Genomic DNA, 19,881 nt, shown 5'->3' on the forward strand with positions numbered 1-19,881 from the left:
CGCATCGCAGGGGGTTGGACTAGATGACCCTTGGTGTACCTTCCAACTCTACAATCCTATGCTTCTATTCCTCTTATTCCTCCTCCTCCTCTTCTTGTATCCTGGCTACGTAGAAATCTTGTCGCTCCAAACCCTCTTTCGCTATGCACAGCCTGTGCATTTGTAAGCGTGCAGCAAACAATGAATGCAGCTGACCCCAAATTGTGTGTGACCCCCCCTCCCCTCCCCCTCCCCTGACTCATACCTGATGTGGAAGTTTTGCACGTTGACATTCCGGTAGGGAGCAGTCTTCCTCTGGCACCACAGCAGCAGCCCCTCCTTGGCTGAGGTTTCTGGAAAGAAAGAAAGGAAGGAAGGCTCAGGCAATAGGCCCTCTGTGCTGGCTAAGACCCAGGAGTTCCTTTGATGCCCGGCAGGGACACTGGCTCTTGCCTACTCTTGTCTGCTCAAAGTAGATGGCATTTTCTACTCTCGACTGACAGCAACTCTCCAAAGTCTCAGCCAAAGTTTCAGCCAGTGTGGTGTAGTGGTTCAGAGCGGGGGACTCGTAATCTGGTGAACTGGTTTTGATTCCCTGCTCCTCCACATGCGGCTGCTGGGTGACCTTGGGCTAGTCACACTTCTTTGAAGTCTCTCAGCCTCACTCATCTCACAGAGTGTTTGTTGTGGGGGAGGAAGGGAAAGGTGATAGTTAGCCGCTTTGAGACTCCTTCGGGTAGTGATAAAGCGGGATGTCAAATCCAAACTCTTCTTCTTCTTCTTCTTCTTTCCCATCATTACACCTTCCTGCAATGCACTTGCTCCAGCACCACTAAGCCATGCCAGCCTACCCACCTACTGCATGGCAGCCCATTCCCATTGCCAGTGGCTTTTCTGGATTCCCAGGAGAGGACACCCTTTCCCATTACTTGACAGCTGGCAGTTTTAACTGGTGGTGCTGGGAGTTGAGCCTGGGGCCTTCTGCAATTGAGGGGGCGGGAGACCAGCACCAGAGACTGTCATTGTTGATCAGCTGCCTGGGGGGGGGCACACCAGAGTCGGAGGCTCCCCACTCTGGCCTGGTTGCTGATCTGCCTGGGCGTTGCTCCCTTTTCTGAGCAGAGGCCAGAGTTAGAGAAGCAGAAGCCGCTGCCTCTACCTTCCCTGCCTGCTCCCTCTGGGCAGCAGTGCATATTGTGGTCAGAAAGAAGAGGACAAGGGAAAGGACAGTGAGGACCATGGGAAAAAGGACGAGGGCATCTTATCTATGGGACTCTAAGCTGGTCCTGTTCCCTTTTCCACTTGGGTCCTAGGAGCATAGGAAGCTGCATTGTACTGAGTATTGTCTACACTGACTGGCAGATGCCACTGGGGACTGAACCCAGGATGTTCTGTATGCAAAGCAAGTGAGCCAAGAGCTCTTCCCTTAAAAAGCAGACTGGGATGCCGCAAGGGGCTTGTGTGCCCTTGTGCTCACCTTCCACCGAGATGTCCTGGATGGCAAATCGAAGGATGATGGTCCAGATCATGCCCAGAGTCATCTTCAGGTTCCCATCCACGATTTCTGGAAAAGCAGGAGGGGATGGAGGGAGCTTAGAGAACCACAGTGTTTGGGGTCAGACTTGCATTGTTTCAGTTGTCTCAACAAAACCGCACAAATGAGACATGGATTTTCAACCAAAGGGATTCCAAACATGTTTGGAGATATAATCTCCTTCTGTGGGGGCACAACCTGGGGAAGGATGTCTGTCCAAAACATCTGACAAGCAAGTCTGGATTCAGTAATTCTTGGGCTTATTTATGTACCACATTTGGGCCCAAAGACCCAACAGCTAAAGCAAATTCAGGAGGAGGCCTATGTGTGGCTCTGTTAGCAGCAATGATAGCTAAACTGAACCTCCAAGTTCAGATAAAGTGTATCTCTGAATATCAGTTGCTGGAAGCAAGCAACATGCAGGTTCAGCCCCCGTCCATGTAAATGTTATGTCAGGATTTCTTTGCTCCAATGCATTTTATTTACCGATCCTAATTTTGTTTTGGCTGCCTTCTTGTGGTACATTTGCCTGCATCCTTCAGGCACTCTTCGCAGCCTGCCTGAGTTTTGCCAGGCTGAATAATTTGGTACTATCCACTCCTTTACCCATTTTGCTGCTCACCTTGACTCCAGATTGTTTATGAATAAGCTAAATCGTACCAGTTCCAGTACAGATCTTTGAAGGGGACCTTGCAATTTACCTATAAAGGTAGTGCTGTTGAGTGGGACATCCATCTGCTCAGAGGGCTGTACTGGTTGCCAATATGAAGTTCAAGCTTTCGCTTTTAGCATTTAAAGCCCTCAAAAGCTTAACCTGAGGAACAACCTCATCCCCATGCACACCTGTTCTTCAGCATCCATGATTATTGGCCGTGCTGGCTGGGGATGATGGGAGTTGGAAAACAACATCTGGATAGCACCATGTTGGCTACTCCTGGCTCGTAGAGCACCGCATGCCCCAGAGATGTGCTTAGCATGCACTACGAACCGGGCTTTTGGTGTTACATCTCCAGCCCTCTGGAATGAGTTACCAAACAAAACACTCACCCTCAGCACCAATAGATACCAGCTTGACCCCCTTGCTGGCGATGAAGTCTAATGCCTTGTTGACATTGGCGATCTTGTGGAAGCGCATCTTGCCTTTATCTGGCTTTGGCAATCTTTCACCTTTGGGGAGAAGAGGAAGAGGAGGGAAGATGGAGGACGAGGGAGAGTCAAATATAAAGTATTCGTTCAAAGCAACACCATCAACAGGAAACTAATATATTATCTTAAAGATTTCAAAATGAAACATCACAAAGGAGGTTGCAACAGACCTACTGCTGACTTCAATTAAATGTAGCAGATCCTGCCACTTGGTGAGTTGGAGTCTTAGGCAGAAGTTGAACAAATTATAAAAGTTTTATTGTGTCTGTGGCTTGCAAATTTTGCCTCAACCTCCCCGCTCCACATTTCTTGCCCCTGGGCAGCTCCACAGATATCACCCTCCCCAAAGCTTTTCTTTTCTTTTTTTATAATACCTGAAATCACCTCCAGCAGAAGCATGAGCTTCAGGCCATTCCGGAAATCTTCCTCAATGTTCTCAATCTGCGTTCCTGCCTTCCTCAAGTGAGAGTTACACCAGGCTGTGAATGTCTGCGGGGAACACGATGGCAATGGTCAATTGAGTCACCAAATACCCATACACATCACATCTCTGTTTTTATGACGACTGCATTGAAATGCTAATGATTAAGCAGCATAAAGATGCCTTAAACCAGGGGTCAAAAAACTTTTTCCGCAAGGGGCCGGTCCACTGTCCCTCAGAACTTGTGGGGGGCCAGACTATATTTTGAAGGGGAAAAAATGAACGGATTCTTATGCCCCACAAATAACCCAGAGATGCATTTTAAATAAAAGGACACATTCTACTCATGTAAAAACATGCTGATTCCCGGACCGTCCGTGGGCTGGATTTAGAAGGTGATTGGGCCGGATCTGGCCCCTGGGCCTTAGTTTGCCTACCCATGGCTTGAAAAAAACAACAAACACGCACACCATCATTACTGAGGGTTGTATTCAACTAAAGAGCGACTCAGCCTCTTCATATCAGTTTCTGGGGATCTCCTATGCAAAGAGAACACTGTTGCACACAGGCCAATCTTGTGGACTTCCCTGGGGGAATCTGGTTGGCCACTGTGAGGTCGAGATGCTGGACCAAATGGGTCTTCTTAATGTTGTCCTTTTCCAGCTTCGCTAAAGCTGCCAATCTATTGTCCTTTACATACATACAGAATCCTTACTTAACTTAGAATGGGGTGGAAATGCGGGAAGGAATACCTGCCCCTTATCCAGAATATCTCCCCCCTTCTAGAAGCAGTATCTAGCTATTTCCTGTTACAGATAGATGGACTTCCATTTCATGCGGCTCACTATGGAAGGCACCACATTGAGCCGCATGAAATGGAAGTCCATCAACCTCACCAAGAAACTTGCACAGGTACAGACTGATATCTTCTTTCTTACTAAATGCAAGAACCTGGACATTATACCCAAGGGTCTTAGAATTAAGAACCCTCTACAATCCACATATCCCACTGAATATGCAAGAAAACTATGCAACACTTTCTCTAAGAAGCTGCTCAAACATCTGATCAGCGTTCTCTACTCTAAACAGAAGCTAATAAAGGAGGAACTCCTTGTATTGGACAACTCTATCAGGAACCACCAAGCTTGGCAAGAGTTCCAAAAGGAAAAACAAAACATTTACCACTCTCAACTGGAGCTACTGAAAAAACAGAAAAACAAGAAACTCTCTAACCTTTCCAACCTACAGGCTACTAATCAAAACAAGATCAACAGGTATCTGAAGAAGTGTGCATGCACACGAAAGCTCATACCAAGAACTAACTTAGTTGGTCTTTAAGGTGCTACTGGAAGGAAAAATTTTTTTTGTTTTAGCTATTTCCTGGTGAAGATACTGAAACACTCCATTTAGACTTTGCAGGTGGACACTAAACCGACACTGCCATGAGACCAGCACAGCTTGGGTATTGGAGTACTTGGTTTCTAAAGGGTTGCCATATTCCCCAAAGTGAAAATCTGGACAAAGTTGTTGAGCTTTTTAATTTTTGGCCTTTTTTCAAATTTTCAAATTAACACCCCCCTTTCATGTGTCTGGGTTTTTCAGACATTTTGTCAATTTGCTGAAAATCCACCCGGACGCCATTTTCCTGCACAATTTCTGGACAAGTCTGGGCAAACCTGGACATATGGCAGCCCTAGGTAAAAAAATATATATATCTAGATATCAGACCCTCCAAGTGTCCCTATTTTCTAGGGACAGTGCTGGATTTACAGAAGCCATCCCAGTTGATCCTGGCATACCCCACTTTTCCTTAGGGTGTTCCTATTTTCATCAGATAAATGTTGGAAGGTATGAGCCAGCAAAATGAGTAACTATACAAACATTAGAAGACATCTGAAGGAAGCCCTGAGCCCTGTACAGTCGTACCTCGGGTTATATACGCTTCAGGTTATATACGCTTCAGGTTACAGACTCCGCTAACCCAGAAATAGTGCTTCAGGTTAAGAACTTTGCTTCAGGATAAGAACAGAAATCCTGCTCTGGCGGCGCGGCAGCAGTAGGAGGCCCCATTAGCTAAAGTGGTGCTTCAGATTAAGAACAGTTTCAGGTTAAGAACGGACCTCCGGAACGAATTAAGTACTTAACCTGAGGTACCACTGTATGGGGAAGATTTTTTAAATGTTTAATGTTTTATTGTTTTTTATATATGTTGGAAGCTGCCCAGAGTGGCTGGGGCAACCCAGTCACATGGGCAGGGTATAAATCATAAAATGATATGGTGATGATGATGGAATAGGACATCTCTATTTTCATCATAGAAATGTTGGAGGGCATGCGATCATTCAAATAAAGATACTGTACACAACATTTATACTTGGCAGGCGGGTGTTAAACCGACACTGCTATGAGACTTGCACATCCTGGGTGATTGGTTTCTAAATCATGGTAAAAAATAAATACATCCAGCTATTCAGGGAAGCAGGTGACTGGCTGAGAGTTCCTTGTTTTTGGAGAAGAAGTGGGTATGTTCCTCTCTGTGTGTGAAATATGACTAAACAGGTCCAATTGGAGCATATGGGATCATACATTGCCTTCAGTTCATTCCGCAGCATCCTGATCTCAGCTCCCCTGCCTCCCACCCCGGTGCCTGGCCAAATTTAGACCTGGCCCTCAAGGTGCCTGCAATGAAGCAAGTTTCATGCAATGCCCTGAGTCTGCAGAAGATATTTATGGCCAGCCACCTGGCGCCAACAGAATGGGAAGGATGGGGGAAGAGCAGTGTTTCCTGACCATCCCAGGGCACTTGTGTACAGCAGAGAGCGTACAGTGCAGGACGTGGCGATGGCAGGCACATGGCGGGCTGTCACAACAAGCAGCTCCAGCTGGCAATTGGATCAATTGTTGCTGCATTTTGTTTTGTTGTATCATTTTACATTTCTGTATCGTAAGCCATCTTGAGTGGGCCTTTTGCCTAAAAAGGTGAATACACTGAACAATCTGAACAAACACACACCTGGAAGCGAGAGGCAGCCACATTTGTTGCTTTGTGTCACTGCCTGGTTCTGGGTTCAGTTTCAGATTAAAATGGGTGTTCAGGTGAGGACACTGAACCCCTTTCTCCACATTACCTTGTGTGCACTCCCTTGAAACTCTTACCTAGGGACTGACTACACTTCAAGGATTTAACAGAGGTTTCCTCAGTCCAAGGATATTGGGGGGCCCATAGTGGTAATAATGGGGTTAGGGGAAACTCCCCCCCCATTCAACAATTCCCAGAATCCTTAGGGAGAAGCCATGGCGATTAATGTGGCATATAGCCGATGCTGTATACACATTTGTGTGTGCATATAACTCAGGCAGGCCTCTAGAATTACATGTCCAATGACCAGACAAAACAGAATCTGGAAAATCTGAACTGAGCAGCAGTTTGAGATGGGAACCCTTGGGGTCAGGGGCCAAATGCAGCCCTCCCAACTTCTCCCCTATTTATTGTTATTTTATTAATTGCGTTTACATTCCAGCATTTCCTCCAAGGAACTCAAAGTGGTGCACGTGGTCCCTCCCTCCACCAGTGGCGTAGCGTGGGTTGTCAGCACCCGGGGCAAGGCAAGTAATTTGCGCCCCCTAACCCATGGATTTCCCTAACCCCCAGATGTTGCGCCCGGTGCGGCCGACCCCCCCTGCACCCCCACGCTACGCCACTGCCCTCCACAATTAATCTCCACAACAACCCTGTAAGGCAGTAACCCAAGAAACTTGCCTCAGACCGCACCCCTTCTCCCCCAACCCATGCACCCCACCAGCTCTGCTTTGCACCCTCGGCGAGTGTTTATGCCTGGCTGGAATGTGTCCTTCAGCTCTGACAATGCTCTTGGTTTGCCTAGATGAGGGAGAGAGGGGGGAAGTGTGTTGATAGAAACTACCCTGCTGTACACATGTGAAATGTACATTTGCTCCACCCATTTTTGCTTATGACCCTATGCACCACTGATAAATGGCCCCTCTGGAAAAATATATATCTCTCCATCTGTTCTAGGAACTGGGGGTCAGCACAACATTTCCAACAGATTTAGGGTTTGGGGGGGTCTGCTGGCACACAGCTGGTGCTCAGCACCTGTTTCTGATATTTGAATCACTATGAATTGGTCTTGAATTGCATTCATTGTTTGTTGAACTGGTTTGGCTTTTTGTTCTATGCGGTACTGTGTTTTTTTGATTAGGTATAAAATGCCCTTTAATGTGTCGGCTTTTGTTGTGTAACATGCATTTTCGAAAACAGGTCTTGGGTGGGTGGGTGGGGGGAATATGGGAGGACAACTCATAAAGCACCAGAATCAGGATATTGTCTCGATTCTACAAAAAATGCACATGAACAAAGGACGGCAGTTCTGGAGGAACGGGCAAATGTGTGGAAACCACATTAGAATGATCCTTACAACCTGCTGTTGTGTTTTTTCTTTAAAAACGAGCAGGGTTCAGCCTCAAATCCTTCCTGCCCCCCCCAATACAATGGAATTTGGGGTTCGTTTTACAGACATTTCAGTTTGGGGGCAACTTATTTATTGGAAACAGCAACATGAAGGCTAGAAACCAGGTAGCTGCCTTATCCCGTCAGATCATTAGTCTGTTTAGGTTGGCAGTGACTACAGTGACTTGGCAGTGACCCTCCTAGGGTCACAGCCCTGCTTGGAGATGCCAGCTGTTACATGCCACCCCAATATCCAAGCAGCAACAAGACATTCCAGGGGTGCCTGCACTTACCCAGTGTTCAGTTTCCTTGGAATGAGGATCAGTGGAGACTGTGGTGTCTTTAGGAGACATGGTTTCATTTATACTTATATACAAACTGAGCATGGGACGCGGGTGGCGCTGTGGGTTAAATCACAGAGCCTAGGGCTTGCCGATCGGAAGGTCAGTGGTTCGAATCCCCGCGACGGGGTGAGCTCCCGTTGTTCAGTCCCTGCTCCTGCCAACCTAGCAGTTCGAAAGCACACAGTGCAAGTAGATAAATAGGTACCACTCCAGCGGGAAAGTAAACAGTGTTTCCATGCGCTGCTCTGGTTCACCAGAAGCGGCTTAGTCATGCTGGCCACATGACCCGGAAGCTGTCTGCGGACAAACACCGGCTCCCTCGGCCAGTAAAGCAAGATGAGCGCCGCAACCCCAGAGTCATCTGCGACTGGACCTTTACTTTTACCTTTACAAACTGAGCATAGGATGGAGGGTCTCACATCAACACTCCCATCTTGCTCTCCTCTTTAGGTTTCCAGGGGGAGCTCCAAGTCCACAGAGTAAGGCATGTCTCTTCCAGCTCTCTCACTCAGGACTCTGGGTTGCATCTACCAGCCAGGTGAGAGGTGGCTACTTGTGATTTACCTTGTATTTTATTCTATGAACTGCCCTGAGATCTTTTGATGAAGGGTGGTATATAAACCTTAATAATGATAATGATTTGCTCTATGGCCCAGAGCAACTTCTTCGGATATGCTAAATTGCAATGCTTATCAAGGAGCCAAAGTCATTACCTCGAGGAAGGAACTGGTTTGGCAATCTTTCTCTTGCACTTTCTTCTACCCCCATAGATACAGGATTGCACATTTGGAAAGGGAGACTTACAGCACCCAGCACCCTCTGCTGTCAACTCAAAATGCCAGGAATTAAATCAGCGGCATTTTGCATGCAAAGCAGGTGGGAATGGGATGGAGTAAGAGCTGAGCATGGAAAGGGGCAATTGGCCTGTTTAAAGTAGTCACACAGCATGCCCAAGAGCTCAGTCCTGCTTTTCTAGATGTATTAGTCTAATCTGCTCCCTGAGGTTCTGGTGGGGAAGAGCAACATTCACTCCACACCCACACACCCACACCCACACCCCTGCCTCAAAATAACAACACCATAGCACTTTGTCCTCTCCACAGATCTTTACTGAATTCCCTGATTCCTTCTCCCTCCCAGTCCCCTTTCCTTTTGAGTCGTACCTGGCTAAAGGGAGCGACAACATTATTATTATTTTCCCCAAAAAGTGCAGACATGCATTTTAAGCGTCAAACAGAATAGAAGGCGCTCCTAAAAATAGGCAGTTTTAAGGAGGCATGGGTTCGTCTATTTAAAAAAATAAAAATACAGTTGAGCTGCGTCTGCGCTTTAGTCTATTTCTAGAGACTCCTCAGAGGCAAGAATTTTGAGACAGGAATGTTGCAGGAAGCTTCCCAGCAACCACTGTGTAACCTGAATTAGCTGGCTTTTGAACCCAAAATAAATTAAGCTCCAAGGCGAGCACTTCTACTGAGCTTCCAGTTGAACCAGTAATGAATTTAATCCTGTTTTATTTTTAAACCCAAGTCTAAACCTTTTTTTAAAAAAAGTGTTAAACTGTCAGCCTTCTGTGGAATCGTGTGTAACTAGAAATGGCTGCCCTAAATATTTGCAATTGTGCTTTGGGACATCTGTGGCACACAGGCTCCCCCAAAGAATCGTGGGAACTGTGGCTTGTTAAGGGTGTTGAGAATTGTAGTTCTGTTGAGGCTAAACTACAGTTCCCAGGATTCATTTTGGGGGGGCACCATGTGCTCTAAATGTGTTTTAAATGTATGGTGTAATCCCTTACATCTCAATAACTCCAGGAGAGAGAGATAAACACATGCTTAACACCCTCTTCCCACTGAAACCAATTGGAATTTAAAATATTTCACTTTGGCTAGGATTCTGCTCTATGTGGGGGCTGTATGGCCCAGTGGCTAGCCTTAGACTGGAGAGAGACGGGTTCAAATCCCCACTCAGCTAAGAAGCTCACTCGCTCCTTGGGATCAGAGACCTCACAGGGTTATCGTGAGGATAAAATGAGGGCAGGAAGAGAACCATGTACACTGCTTTGAGCTCCTTGGAAGAAAGGTATTATTACAAATAATAACACAAGATTCATATTTACGGCTGCATATTCAGGCTTCAACAGATTTAATCCTAGCAGGCTGGGATCTCTTGTACCTCCTTGCAGGGAGCCTCTCACACTGTTCAACACAGGGGGGTGGAGAAACCACAGGCCTTGGGTTGGGGGCCAAATACGGACCCCCAGGCCTCTCTGTTTGGCTCTCAGGCTCTCATTCCTCAGTGCTCCTGCTTGGGGTACTCCTGGGGTGCCTTTGCATACCTGGAAGCTCCCTTGAGCTAGGATGACAACCCATCCTTGCTAGCCTGGATGGATGTGCAGATGTGTAGAGGAGGCACCTCTGGTTTATGTGGGGCTGGAATGCGGGGCCAGTTTAAAGTGATTCAGACACTGTTGGATTTGGGGGTGTTAACTACGAACCTCAGGTTGATTTCTCAATTTTCACTGCAAAATGACTGCAGAACTTTGGCACAACAGGATCATTGGGAAGGAGGAGGAGAGACAGCTTAAAATTCTCACCAGGCTAACAAGGTCACAGGGTGACCTTAGGCCAGTTCTTCCTTCTCTCTCTCTCTCTCTCTCTCTCTCTCTCTCTCTCTCTCTCTCTCTCTCTCTCTCTCTCTCTCTCCTACTCTGCAGGGTTGTTGTGAGGATAAAGTAGCGAGGAATCTTTTTCACCCCCTTCCAGCTTCTTGGAGGATATAAATCTAAATGCCTGCCTGCTTTCTGTAGCCCAAGAATGGAAAACCTGTGTGGCCCTTCAAAGGTCGGACTCCAACTCCCATCAGCGCCAACTGGCATGACCAATGCTCATAGGTGATGGGGGTTGGAGTCCAACAATATCTCAAGGGCTGCTGGTTCTCCCATCCCTGCCATAGTCCCTGAGTGGTTCCCACGGGAATACAAAAAAGTCCCACGACAATTTAAGCTGCAGTCCTAACCTGACTTACCTGGGAGTAATCCCGACTGAATTCAACAGGAGTTGCTTCTGAGTAGACATGCTTAGGTCTAGCAGCACTGCACAGCCCTGCTTCCTATTTTCTCACTAGACTTCTTCACTAGACTTTCTTCACTAGACTGAACCGCTGTGGGTGCGGAACAGGACTGCCAGTTCCTTCCCGCCCGCCCACAAGTGTGGTGCACGACACATGCTTGATCCTGGCCACAATCCAGAGAGCCATGCATGTGTAACAACCATTGCAAAACCAGCCCCGGGCCTCTCAACGGATCCCTTGTCCCCTTGTCTCTTTCATAGAGTGTGCTCAGCAACCTGCTCTTATGGGACAGTTCTGAAAGTCTGTTTGGAAAAGAAAGTGGAGGGGCTGCTTCACAAAAGTTCAGAGGAGGCCTACATGCTTGCTTTAAGCCTGCTTTCAAGAGTTACAGATTTATCCAGGTTCCAGATCTATTACCAGATATTGTAGGATGCAACAGAGAATGCCCGTGAGGAACTGTGAACGTTATCTTGATCAGAAAATGTACAGTGGTACCTCGGGTTAAGAACTTAATTCATTCCTGAGGTCCGTTTAACCTGAAACTGTTCTTAACCTGAGGTACCACTTTAGCTAATGGGGCCTCCTGCCGCTGCCACACAATTTCTGTTCTCATCCTGAAGCAAAGTTCTTAACCCGAGGTACTATTTCTGGGTTAGCAGAGTCTGTAACCTGAAGCATCTGTAACCCGAGGTACCACTGTACTGTACTTGGAACTTTGAAATCTCTTGAAATGTTAGATCTTCACATTGTTTTTCTTTTCACAGAATGGTAGAGCAGGAAGGGACCCTGAGGGTCATCTGGTCCAACCCCCTGCAATGCAGGAATCTCAACTACAGCATCCATTTCTTCATTGTTTCTCCAGTGAAGACTGCTGAAGACGCCTTGCCACTCTGCCTGAGCAATATTCAGTAAGTTGTAATTTTCTATATATACGGTATACATCTATGCATCTATTTAGCTTTTAAATGATTCTATGATTTGTTTTTATATGCTGGTGGATATGTCAGTGCAACCATAGAGGGGAGGTCAGACTGAACGATTGATGAATAGTGATTTGGTTTGCCATATTTTAAATCTGATGTGTTTGCCAGACATCATGGGCAGGCAGGGGGTGTGCATAACAGCTTTTGCTGTACAGCTGATTCCCACCTGGCCAAGCCTGATTTTTCTCCAGCAAAGTTCTGAGGATGAGCCTAGGCAAAGTGCCACCCTTGCCTGAAAAGTCCAGTACATCTGAACTGTGGGAGTGTGATAGATCAGTGGGAAAGGCTGAAAAAGAGGCGGGTATAACCATCTTAAAAATTTGGAAAAAAATCCCAGGCATCTGGTTACCCTGTCACGTAGAAATCTGAAGCTGGCACATAAATATGCCACAATTCTCCTGCACCTAAGGGCTGTGGCATGTAAAACATTGATTCTGGCACTTAGGCAGTTCTGCAAAGTTTTGCTGAGAAATTTGATGCAGTATAAGCTTATGCAATCAACAGACCACATCAGGGGTGGGGAACCTTGGGCCCAGTGGCCAAATGCAGCCCTCCAGCACTCTCTGACTCTCAGGAGTCTCTCCAGGCCACACACACCCCTGCCCTGTTCCATGCCCTCCCTGAATGCTTGGGCCTGCGAGAATGGTTATGGCTTGCCTTGATGGAGGATGCAAAGAGGTGTGTGGTGTCGTGTGTATGTGTGTAGAAACCTTTGGCTTTTGTCTGCCTGGAATGTGGCAAAGGTCAGGTTGGCATCTGTTGTTCCAGCCCTGCCACGTGGCTCCCAAAACGTTGGCCATGAGGGAATCTGACCCTCAAACAGGAAAAGGGTCAGTGCTGGCCTAAGACAGTGCACAGTACAATCCTTTTTGCATGCCTACTCATAAGTATATCCCATTTAATTCAATGGCACATACTCACAGATAAGTGGGTAGAGGTTTGCACTCTTAGGGGGAGGGCAGACATCAGATAGAAAAAAAGCTCACACTCTGCCCCTCAGTCATGGGCTTGGCCCAGCTTCTCCTGTCTTCTCAGTTGTATTGACCATAGTACACACCAGCAAATCAAATACTGGTTCAGCTACTGCCCTATGTTTTGTTTTTGTTTTTCCTGGTTTATTTACATCCATAATCCATATATTCATTTTGGTGAGAACATTGATATTAGCCAGTCCATGCTGATCATTTTTATTGTGCGTCTATTTCTGCTCATTATACTATCAGGGCAGTCACACGTGATCTTATTTTCAATACTCTTTGTGCCTGCAAATGTTTTGGGGCAGGCATCTTGCTTCATTTCTTATCAGTGTTTATTGCACAACTCCCTAGTGAAATCTTGTAACTTTCTAATACCACAAATGTTCTGGTTAATTTTTGTCCCACTTTTGTTGCCCTATAGCCCCTCAGGATGGCTATAATGTGGCAGCATCAGGGAAGCGTCGCAGAACAAACTAAAGCAGACTCAATCCACCACTAATTATTGTGCCAATAACATGTTGCAGAATAAACCTGCAATAAAAGACTTGTCTGGAGGGGGTCCCCAGTCTTTTGGAAGATTCAGGACAAATAAAAATCCTTCTTCACACAGCACATAGTTAAGCTATGGAACTCCTGGCCACCAACTTGAATGGCTTTAAAATTAATAGCCACAATGGCTATGCTCCACCTCCATGTTCAGAGGCAGCCATACTTCTGAATACCAGTTGCTGGAAATGCCAGGAGAGGGGAGGGCTCCTGCTTGTGAGTTTCCCACAGCATCTAGTTGGCTGGTGGCTACTGTGAGAGAACACACAGCTGCATACCCTCCACTTTTTTCAGACCAAACACCAGGGCTGCACTCCTGGGCAAATCACGTGACCCACACAGTGATCTTGCCCCCCAAAAGCGCTTTTTTTGGGGGGTGATTGCAACGCAAGAATGTGGCACCTGAATGGCTGCCAGGATCTTGCATGATCCTGTTCCCCCCCCCCGGGACAGTTGACAGGTATACTGCTGGATTGCCCTGATCAAACAGGCTCATCTTATAGTCTTATGTTCAACCCCGTAGAGTAATGTGGGGTTTTAGAGCTCGACCCGGGAGAGGAAGAGTGCATAGGACTTGAGCACTCCCAACTTGGAGTTGTTGCTCCAAAATGGCTGTGCATGTACATACACAGGAGACTGAGCAATCTGCCAAAGACAGTGTTTGTGAAGGTTCCAGCACATAGGGCTTGAAAGATGTTTCAAATGCCAGGGCACATCTAGAAGGCTGGTAGGATTGTAGAATGCAACAACTGATTGGCCTGCAGGAAAAGACCAATCAGACTCCAGGAGGGAAGCAGAATCAGCCAATCAGATGGGACTCATTGTGTAAATAATGCATATAAAAGCCTGAGGTTTGGGGGGCAATTCATGCAATAAAGCTGCAATAAAGAGCATGAAATCACTACAGGACTCCAAGTATATTTCACAGAGCAAACAAGCATTAGATGTTTCTGACGGTGCCACAAGACAAGAATAAGTTTTCATTCACACTTAGGGATTTCTGAACTGGCATGGATACGGACCCAGCCATGCACAACAGGTAATGATTGCCTCAATGAGACTTGGGCTCGCAGCGTCAGGCCGCAGGCTATCACTTGCTGGATCCCGCCGGTCCCCATTTCCCAAGCAGAAACAGTGGTGCAGAATTCCAGGATGCGGCCTACTAGGCCTCTCTGTCTGGTCCTTTGGCCTTTCCCAGGCTACACCATTCACTGGCCCTGCCAGGTGTGCCAACTCTAGGGGGCTGGTGTGTCTCCGCCCCCCTCAATTTTTGTTGGAAAAGGACTGGGGCCCCTCAATGTTGCGCATGCGCAAGGTCATGGCATCACACGTCACACCTCTGTCCGGCTCCTCCAAAGCGCTTGGCCTTTTGCAGTTGATGTGCATGCTCACCATTTGCATGATGTCACACATGCGCACTTGTATGCCAGGTGCCCCCAATCAGGGTGGCAACCTGGTGCTCTGGGCCCTGCTTTATAATCTCCTTGAAATGACTGGCTGGAAGATATCCTTGAACTCCAACAATGGTTGCCAGGATGGAGGATAGGGAATGTGTAGAAGCTAGCCTACATTTATAGGGCTCTTAAATTTGAAATGTTATGGGTGCCCCTTCGCAACCAGCAACAAGGTCTGGGGAACCACTGTTATCTTCTTCAATGGGGTTGTTCTACAAAACACCACCACATTAAATAATAAAAATAATAACAACAACTCGGATTTTACTTAAAATTGCTGTCCTGGATTACCTTTCATGTCAAAGTCACCTTTACAGCATCTGTGGTACTGACTCTCAAATTTTGGGATTGTGGAAATATATACTAGACCCGATTTTTTTTAAAGCAATGCGAACTAAAGTCACTTGTGGGGCCCTTAATGGATTAGGGGCCTTGAAGTTTCATAGTAGATCTGCCCCTTACTGCGCAAAATTTAAATCCTCATTCACTGCTCTGGTTGCTTTTGTCTCTGGCCCTGCCCACTGTTGGTCTGTGGCCCCCAGAACGTTACCTAGAAGCAAATGTGGCCCTTGAGCTAAAAAAAGCTTTCCCACCCCTGACGCAGAAAAACATCGAGACATGTAGACAGTATGGAAACGCATGGGACACGCACCTCCTGGAAGCCTATGCAGAGATACCACAAAGAGCACCTGCTTTCTTGTTTCCTACACTAGTTCGGTGTGGTTTGTTAAGAGTTCTGGACTACATCTGAGAAAACCCAGGTTCAAATCCCCCCTTGGCTCTGAAGCTCATTCGCTTTCTTCAGGCCAGTCACAAAACCGATTTAGGTCACGTACATTTAAAGCACATGGCTTCCCCCAAAGAATCCTGGGTACTGTAGTTTGTTAAGGGGATGGGGAATGGTTGCTCTGTGAGGGGTGAACTTCAGGTCCCAGGATTCTTTGGGGGAAGCCATGTTCTTTAAACATATGGTGTGATCTGAGTGCAACTGTGATTGCCAGCAACTGCAGACCCTGCAAGTGTCCCTATTTGCCATGGACAGTTCTGGATTTATAGTAGCCATCCGGGTTTCTGATTTGATCCTGGAATGTCCCATTTTTCCTTAGGGCATCCCTATTTTCATCAGAGAAATTCTGGAGTTTTGTGATACTGAGCAGCCCTGTATAGGGAAGGTGTTTAATGTTTAATGTTTATTATGTTTTTATCTATGTTTGGAAGCTGCCCAGATTGGCTGGGGCAACACAGTCAGATGGGTGGGGTATAATAATAATAATAATAATAATAATAATAATAATAATAATAATAATGGAATGGGACATCCCTATTTTCCTCAGAGGAATGTTGGAGGGTATGCAACTGGCATTGAGGGATGTTCTCTTTTTTCTTGGATACACACACACAGATTTTTCAAAAATGATCTTACTGTGTTTTATATAAAACCCCTTAGGGAGTTCACATATTAAGCATGGTGGTGGTGGTGGTGGTGGTGTTGTTACTCAGCAAGACGCCATGTGGTTTGTCTTTCTGCTCTCAAAAAGTTCAGTAAAGTGGTTGGGATGCTTAGTGTTTATCACATCCTTTGTCTGACTATTGTTCTGGCGTTGGCCCAGCTTGTAGGTTTGCCAAATGGTACTCCACCCAGTATGATGTGTGTCTGGCACTCACAATGGGAAGCTATTTCCAGCCTCACGAGAGGGCATCTCCTCACAGGTGCTTTTGTCAACATAGGTCCGGAATGGCCCTGCCAGATTCACCACCCCTGTTTACTAGGATTAACAGAGCTGGCGGGAGCCCACATGACAAACCCATTCAGTGCTCACTGCTTGCGGAAGCCAAGAGATGATGAAATTGAAAGCAGAGGGTTCGGGGCCCTGAGGAGAGGGGCAGAGGCGGACTCTGCTTCCCCTCAGTGCTCAAAAGTGTCTGTGTGGAACAGATTCACTAGGCAGTTTTGTACATTGCGAGCGTACCACCACTTAGAGATGCTTGAGGATTCCTATACAAAGTTTCCTCATCCTCACCTCTCAGGACTAATGTGTGGATCAATACTAAGCTGTTGTGCAGAATTACAGATGTGTTTTATAATAAAATATGCATTTAAAAATGCATGTTTGCATGTTTCTGAGCTGAAATTCAGTTATGTTCTGATCCGCACACGGATTCAGAAGGTTCCGTTTGCATCAGGACTTGGAAAGATCGGGTCCCTCAAGCATCCCAATGGATGTCACATGTATGTAGATGTTCCACAGAAGAAGAAGCCCACATGTTTTCCTGTTTCTTTTTTGAAACAAGAGCTGAAAAGTCATGGCAGGAATCCAAAGTAATTATGGGGGAGAGGGCAGGCCCTCACAGTGCTTTCCCACCTTCCTCTTCCTCCCCCCCCTCGGTGGTTTCCTCCACTGCCCTCCTCCTCTTTTCCTCTTGGCCAGCCCAGGTGTGGGGCGCACCCTTCTGCAGGCCACAAGGAAAAGGAGGCACCTGCCACTGCCACTTTCCCAGGGCCCCAGCCCCCTGATGCCATGCTATGCCACTGGGACTAGTTAACCTCCCAACAAATTGAACCACTCCATCCAGCCAATGAATCATAGCCCCAAGCCACGGAAGCCTCTTTAAATAGCTACTTTGTTCTTGAGGAGGCCTGGCCTTGCCATCCGCCTGCCCATCCATCTCTCATGGAGGGTGGGGGCAGAGGAAGACCCTTCTCGTACCCTAAATAAGTTCTGCCCTCTTCCAAAATACTGCCATTAGCTCATCCCCTTGCCTCCTTGCAGGGAGCACAGGCACAGGGCAGTTTTTAGAAACAGCCTTATAAGGGCAAGGCATCTGGAACAGCAGCAGCTACCCGATACCCCCTTGCTGCGAAACCACCCCCACAGATCTCTCGCATCAGCAGGAAAGGGTGTCCCTGGCTCCCTGCAGGAGCAGAGGAACAATCCCATATCAGTAAAGCTGTACAGAGAGGAAGAAGCTCCCAGGGACAGGAGGAGGAGGAGGAGAAAGTTTATTTTCTCAGGGGTGATCGTTTGCAGGGGGAGAAAATGGCCTCTCTGTGTTCTTGTTCGCTCCTTGCCACTTCGAATCTGAACAACTCAACAGGTGTGGAGTTACTGCCTTCCTTAATTGGCAGGCGGCAGCTATGTCTCATTTGCCTGTATTAAAGCACAATCAGCATGGCCAGGGAGGGACATTGTTGCAGGAGATCCATATTCCCCAAATCCCTGTTTGGACACGGAGCTGCGTTCAGTCCTTTTCTCTCTGCCTTACTATGACTCATTGTTGGATGGTTGTTCATGCAACTGAGGTATAAAAGTGGATGACACACCACCATGGGGTGGGGAAAACATAGGCTGGTGGGCTCTATTTTGTTTTTCAGTAGGATTCTGTGGCTCAGCAAGGCGGAAGGAAGGTGCTGCTTTCTGAGTGCATGTGCTCGGCCCAAGGATTTCCTTCCGGAGCTGTTTTTCCATAAGCTTTCTTGATTTCAACAGGAGTGAAGAAAAGGATTTTTGCTGGTGCTACTCTTAAAGAAAGTGCAGCCAACATGATGCCCACCACATGTTGTGGACAACAACATCACCCTCAACCAGCATGATAGGAGTTGTTGTTTGGGAAATCTGGGGGGCACCATGTTGCCTGTCCCTGAGTTAAACCACTGAGTTTTCCAATTGCCTGAAATTGATTTGGAAATCTACCAATAGATCCTGATCTGAAGTGAAAAGCTGCTAGGAACAGGAGTGTGTGCAAGAGAGTGGGAGCATTTAATGATGTGAGATAGGTTGCTTAGTTCAGCACAGGAACACAGGAAGCTGCCATTATCTCAGTATTGTCCACAGAGACTGGCAGGAGCTCTCCAAGGTTTCAGGCAGGCTGCTCTTCCAGCTCTACCTGGAAATGCCAAAGATTTAACCCGAGGCCTTCTGCATGTAGCGCAGGGGCTCTGACACTACTGGGCTACAATAATGCCTTTCCCAAAAGCACCAGCCATCCAATGGGAACAAGCGCTGCAGGAAATGCTGCAAAAAATAGAACAGGATTCTCACCCACCCAAGAATAGGACAGCAGCTTAGTCTTGCCCCAAAACCTTGATCTATCTGGAAACCTCAGTGATCCCCCCCCCCATTGCAAAGTTTGCCACAATCACATTAACTTCATGTGTTTACCTAGCATACACATGGCTTTGTGAAAGAGGGACAAAGCTGAAGATGCAAAATTTTCCAGTTTGGGGAACGAGACCAGCCCGTAGGAACTTCACATGAACCTGCTGAAACCAGTGAGAACACCAGAAGAGTCTGGCTGCTGGATCAGCCTCAATGCCCAGTGCTCACACTGACCAACCAGATGCCAATGCAAGGACCTGAGTGCAACAGCTAATCTTCCCAGTTGTGATTCCCAGTGAATGGTATTCAGAGGCAGGCTGCCTCCAAAGGTGGAGATGGACATGGACCAAGCAGCCCATCCCCAGAAATGTGTGGTCCCTCTTATCTCATGCAATGCTCAAAACCCATTGGGGATCCTGTTCCGCTCTAAGTAGCGGCCGGTGTCCAAGGATGGTGTGCAACTTTGCCATGAGGTCTTCCTCTCTCTTCTGTCTCTCCCCGACACTGCAGTGGCTGCAGGATCAGCCATGTCGCAGGCCCAAAGGAACAGGTGTGGAAATACTGTCAGCAATGAGATAAGTGGGAACGGTGCCCAGGCCTCAAAAGTGCAGGGTTAGGCAGCCCAGCAGAAACCCCTGGGAAAGGCCAGTCTGAGTCATTTAGGGAGGCCATAGCTCACGTTGTAAGCAAAGGAGATGTTCAGCTGGCATTTGCCTACTGGTAGATTAAACAGACCCTCGCAGACTTAACGTGGCCTTGGGGATGAATTGGATCTGATAGTTCCCCCCTCAAAGCCAGAAGCAATGGAAAAGGACCTCTCAGCCTGGAGGAACCGTAATGTGAAACTTGACTCGTTCCTAAGGCTA

General features: G+C 47.2%; 1 protein-coding gene and 1 long non-coding RNA gene across 2 annotated transcripts in view; one reads left to right on the forward strand and one right to left on the reverse strand.

The window, feature by feature from the left end:
- Positions 1 to 19,881, reverse strand: part of ACTN3 (actinin alpha 3) — a 41,491-nt gene that overhangs the window by 17,755 nt on the left and 3,855 nt on the right. Inside the window, exons 2-5 of the mRNA XM_081892293.1 lie at positions 3,034 to 3,148; positions 2,561 to 2,680; positions 1,457 to 1,543; positions 245 to 332 (exon numbers count right to left, since the gene is read on the reverse strand). Coding sequence (XP_081748419.1) covers positions 245 to 332; positions 1,457 to 1,543; positions 2,561 to 2,680; positions 3,034 to 3,148 — 410 coding nt within the window. The remainder of the gene's footprint in view (positions 1 to 244; positions 333 to 1,456; positions 1,544 to 2,560; positions 2,681 to 3,033; positions 3,149 to 19,881) is intronic.
- LOC309359152 overlaps positions 1 to 19,881 on the forward strand; it is a 51,829-nt gene that overhangs the window by 9,039 nt on the left and 22,909 nt on the right. Inside the window, exon 2 of the long non-coding RNA XR_014163741.1 lies at positions 11,821 to 11,866. This is a non-coding gene — a long non-coding RNA (uncharacterized lncRNA). The remainder of the gene's footprint in view (positions 1 to 11,820; positions 11,867 to 19,881) is intronic.

Source organism: Podarcis melisellensis (genome assembly GCF_964234715.1).
Source record: "Podarcis melisellensis genome assembly, chromosome: 16".
Taxonomy (NCBI): domain Eukaryota; kingdom Metazoa; phylum Chordata; class Lepidosauria; order Squamata; family Lacertidae; genus Podarcis; species Podarcis melisellensis.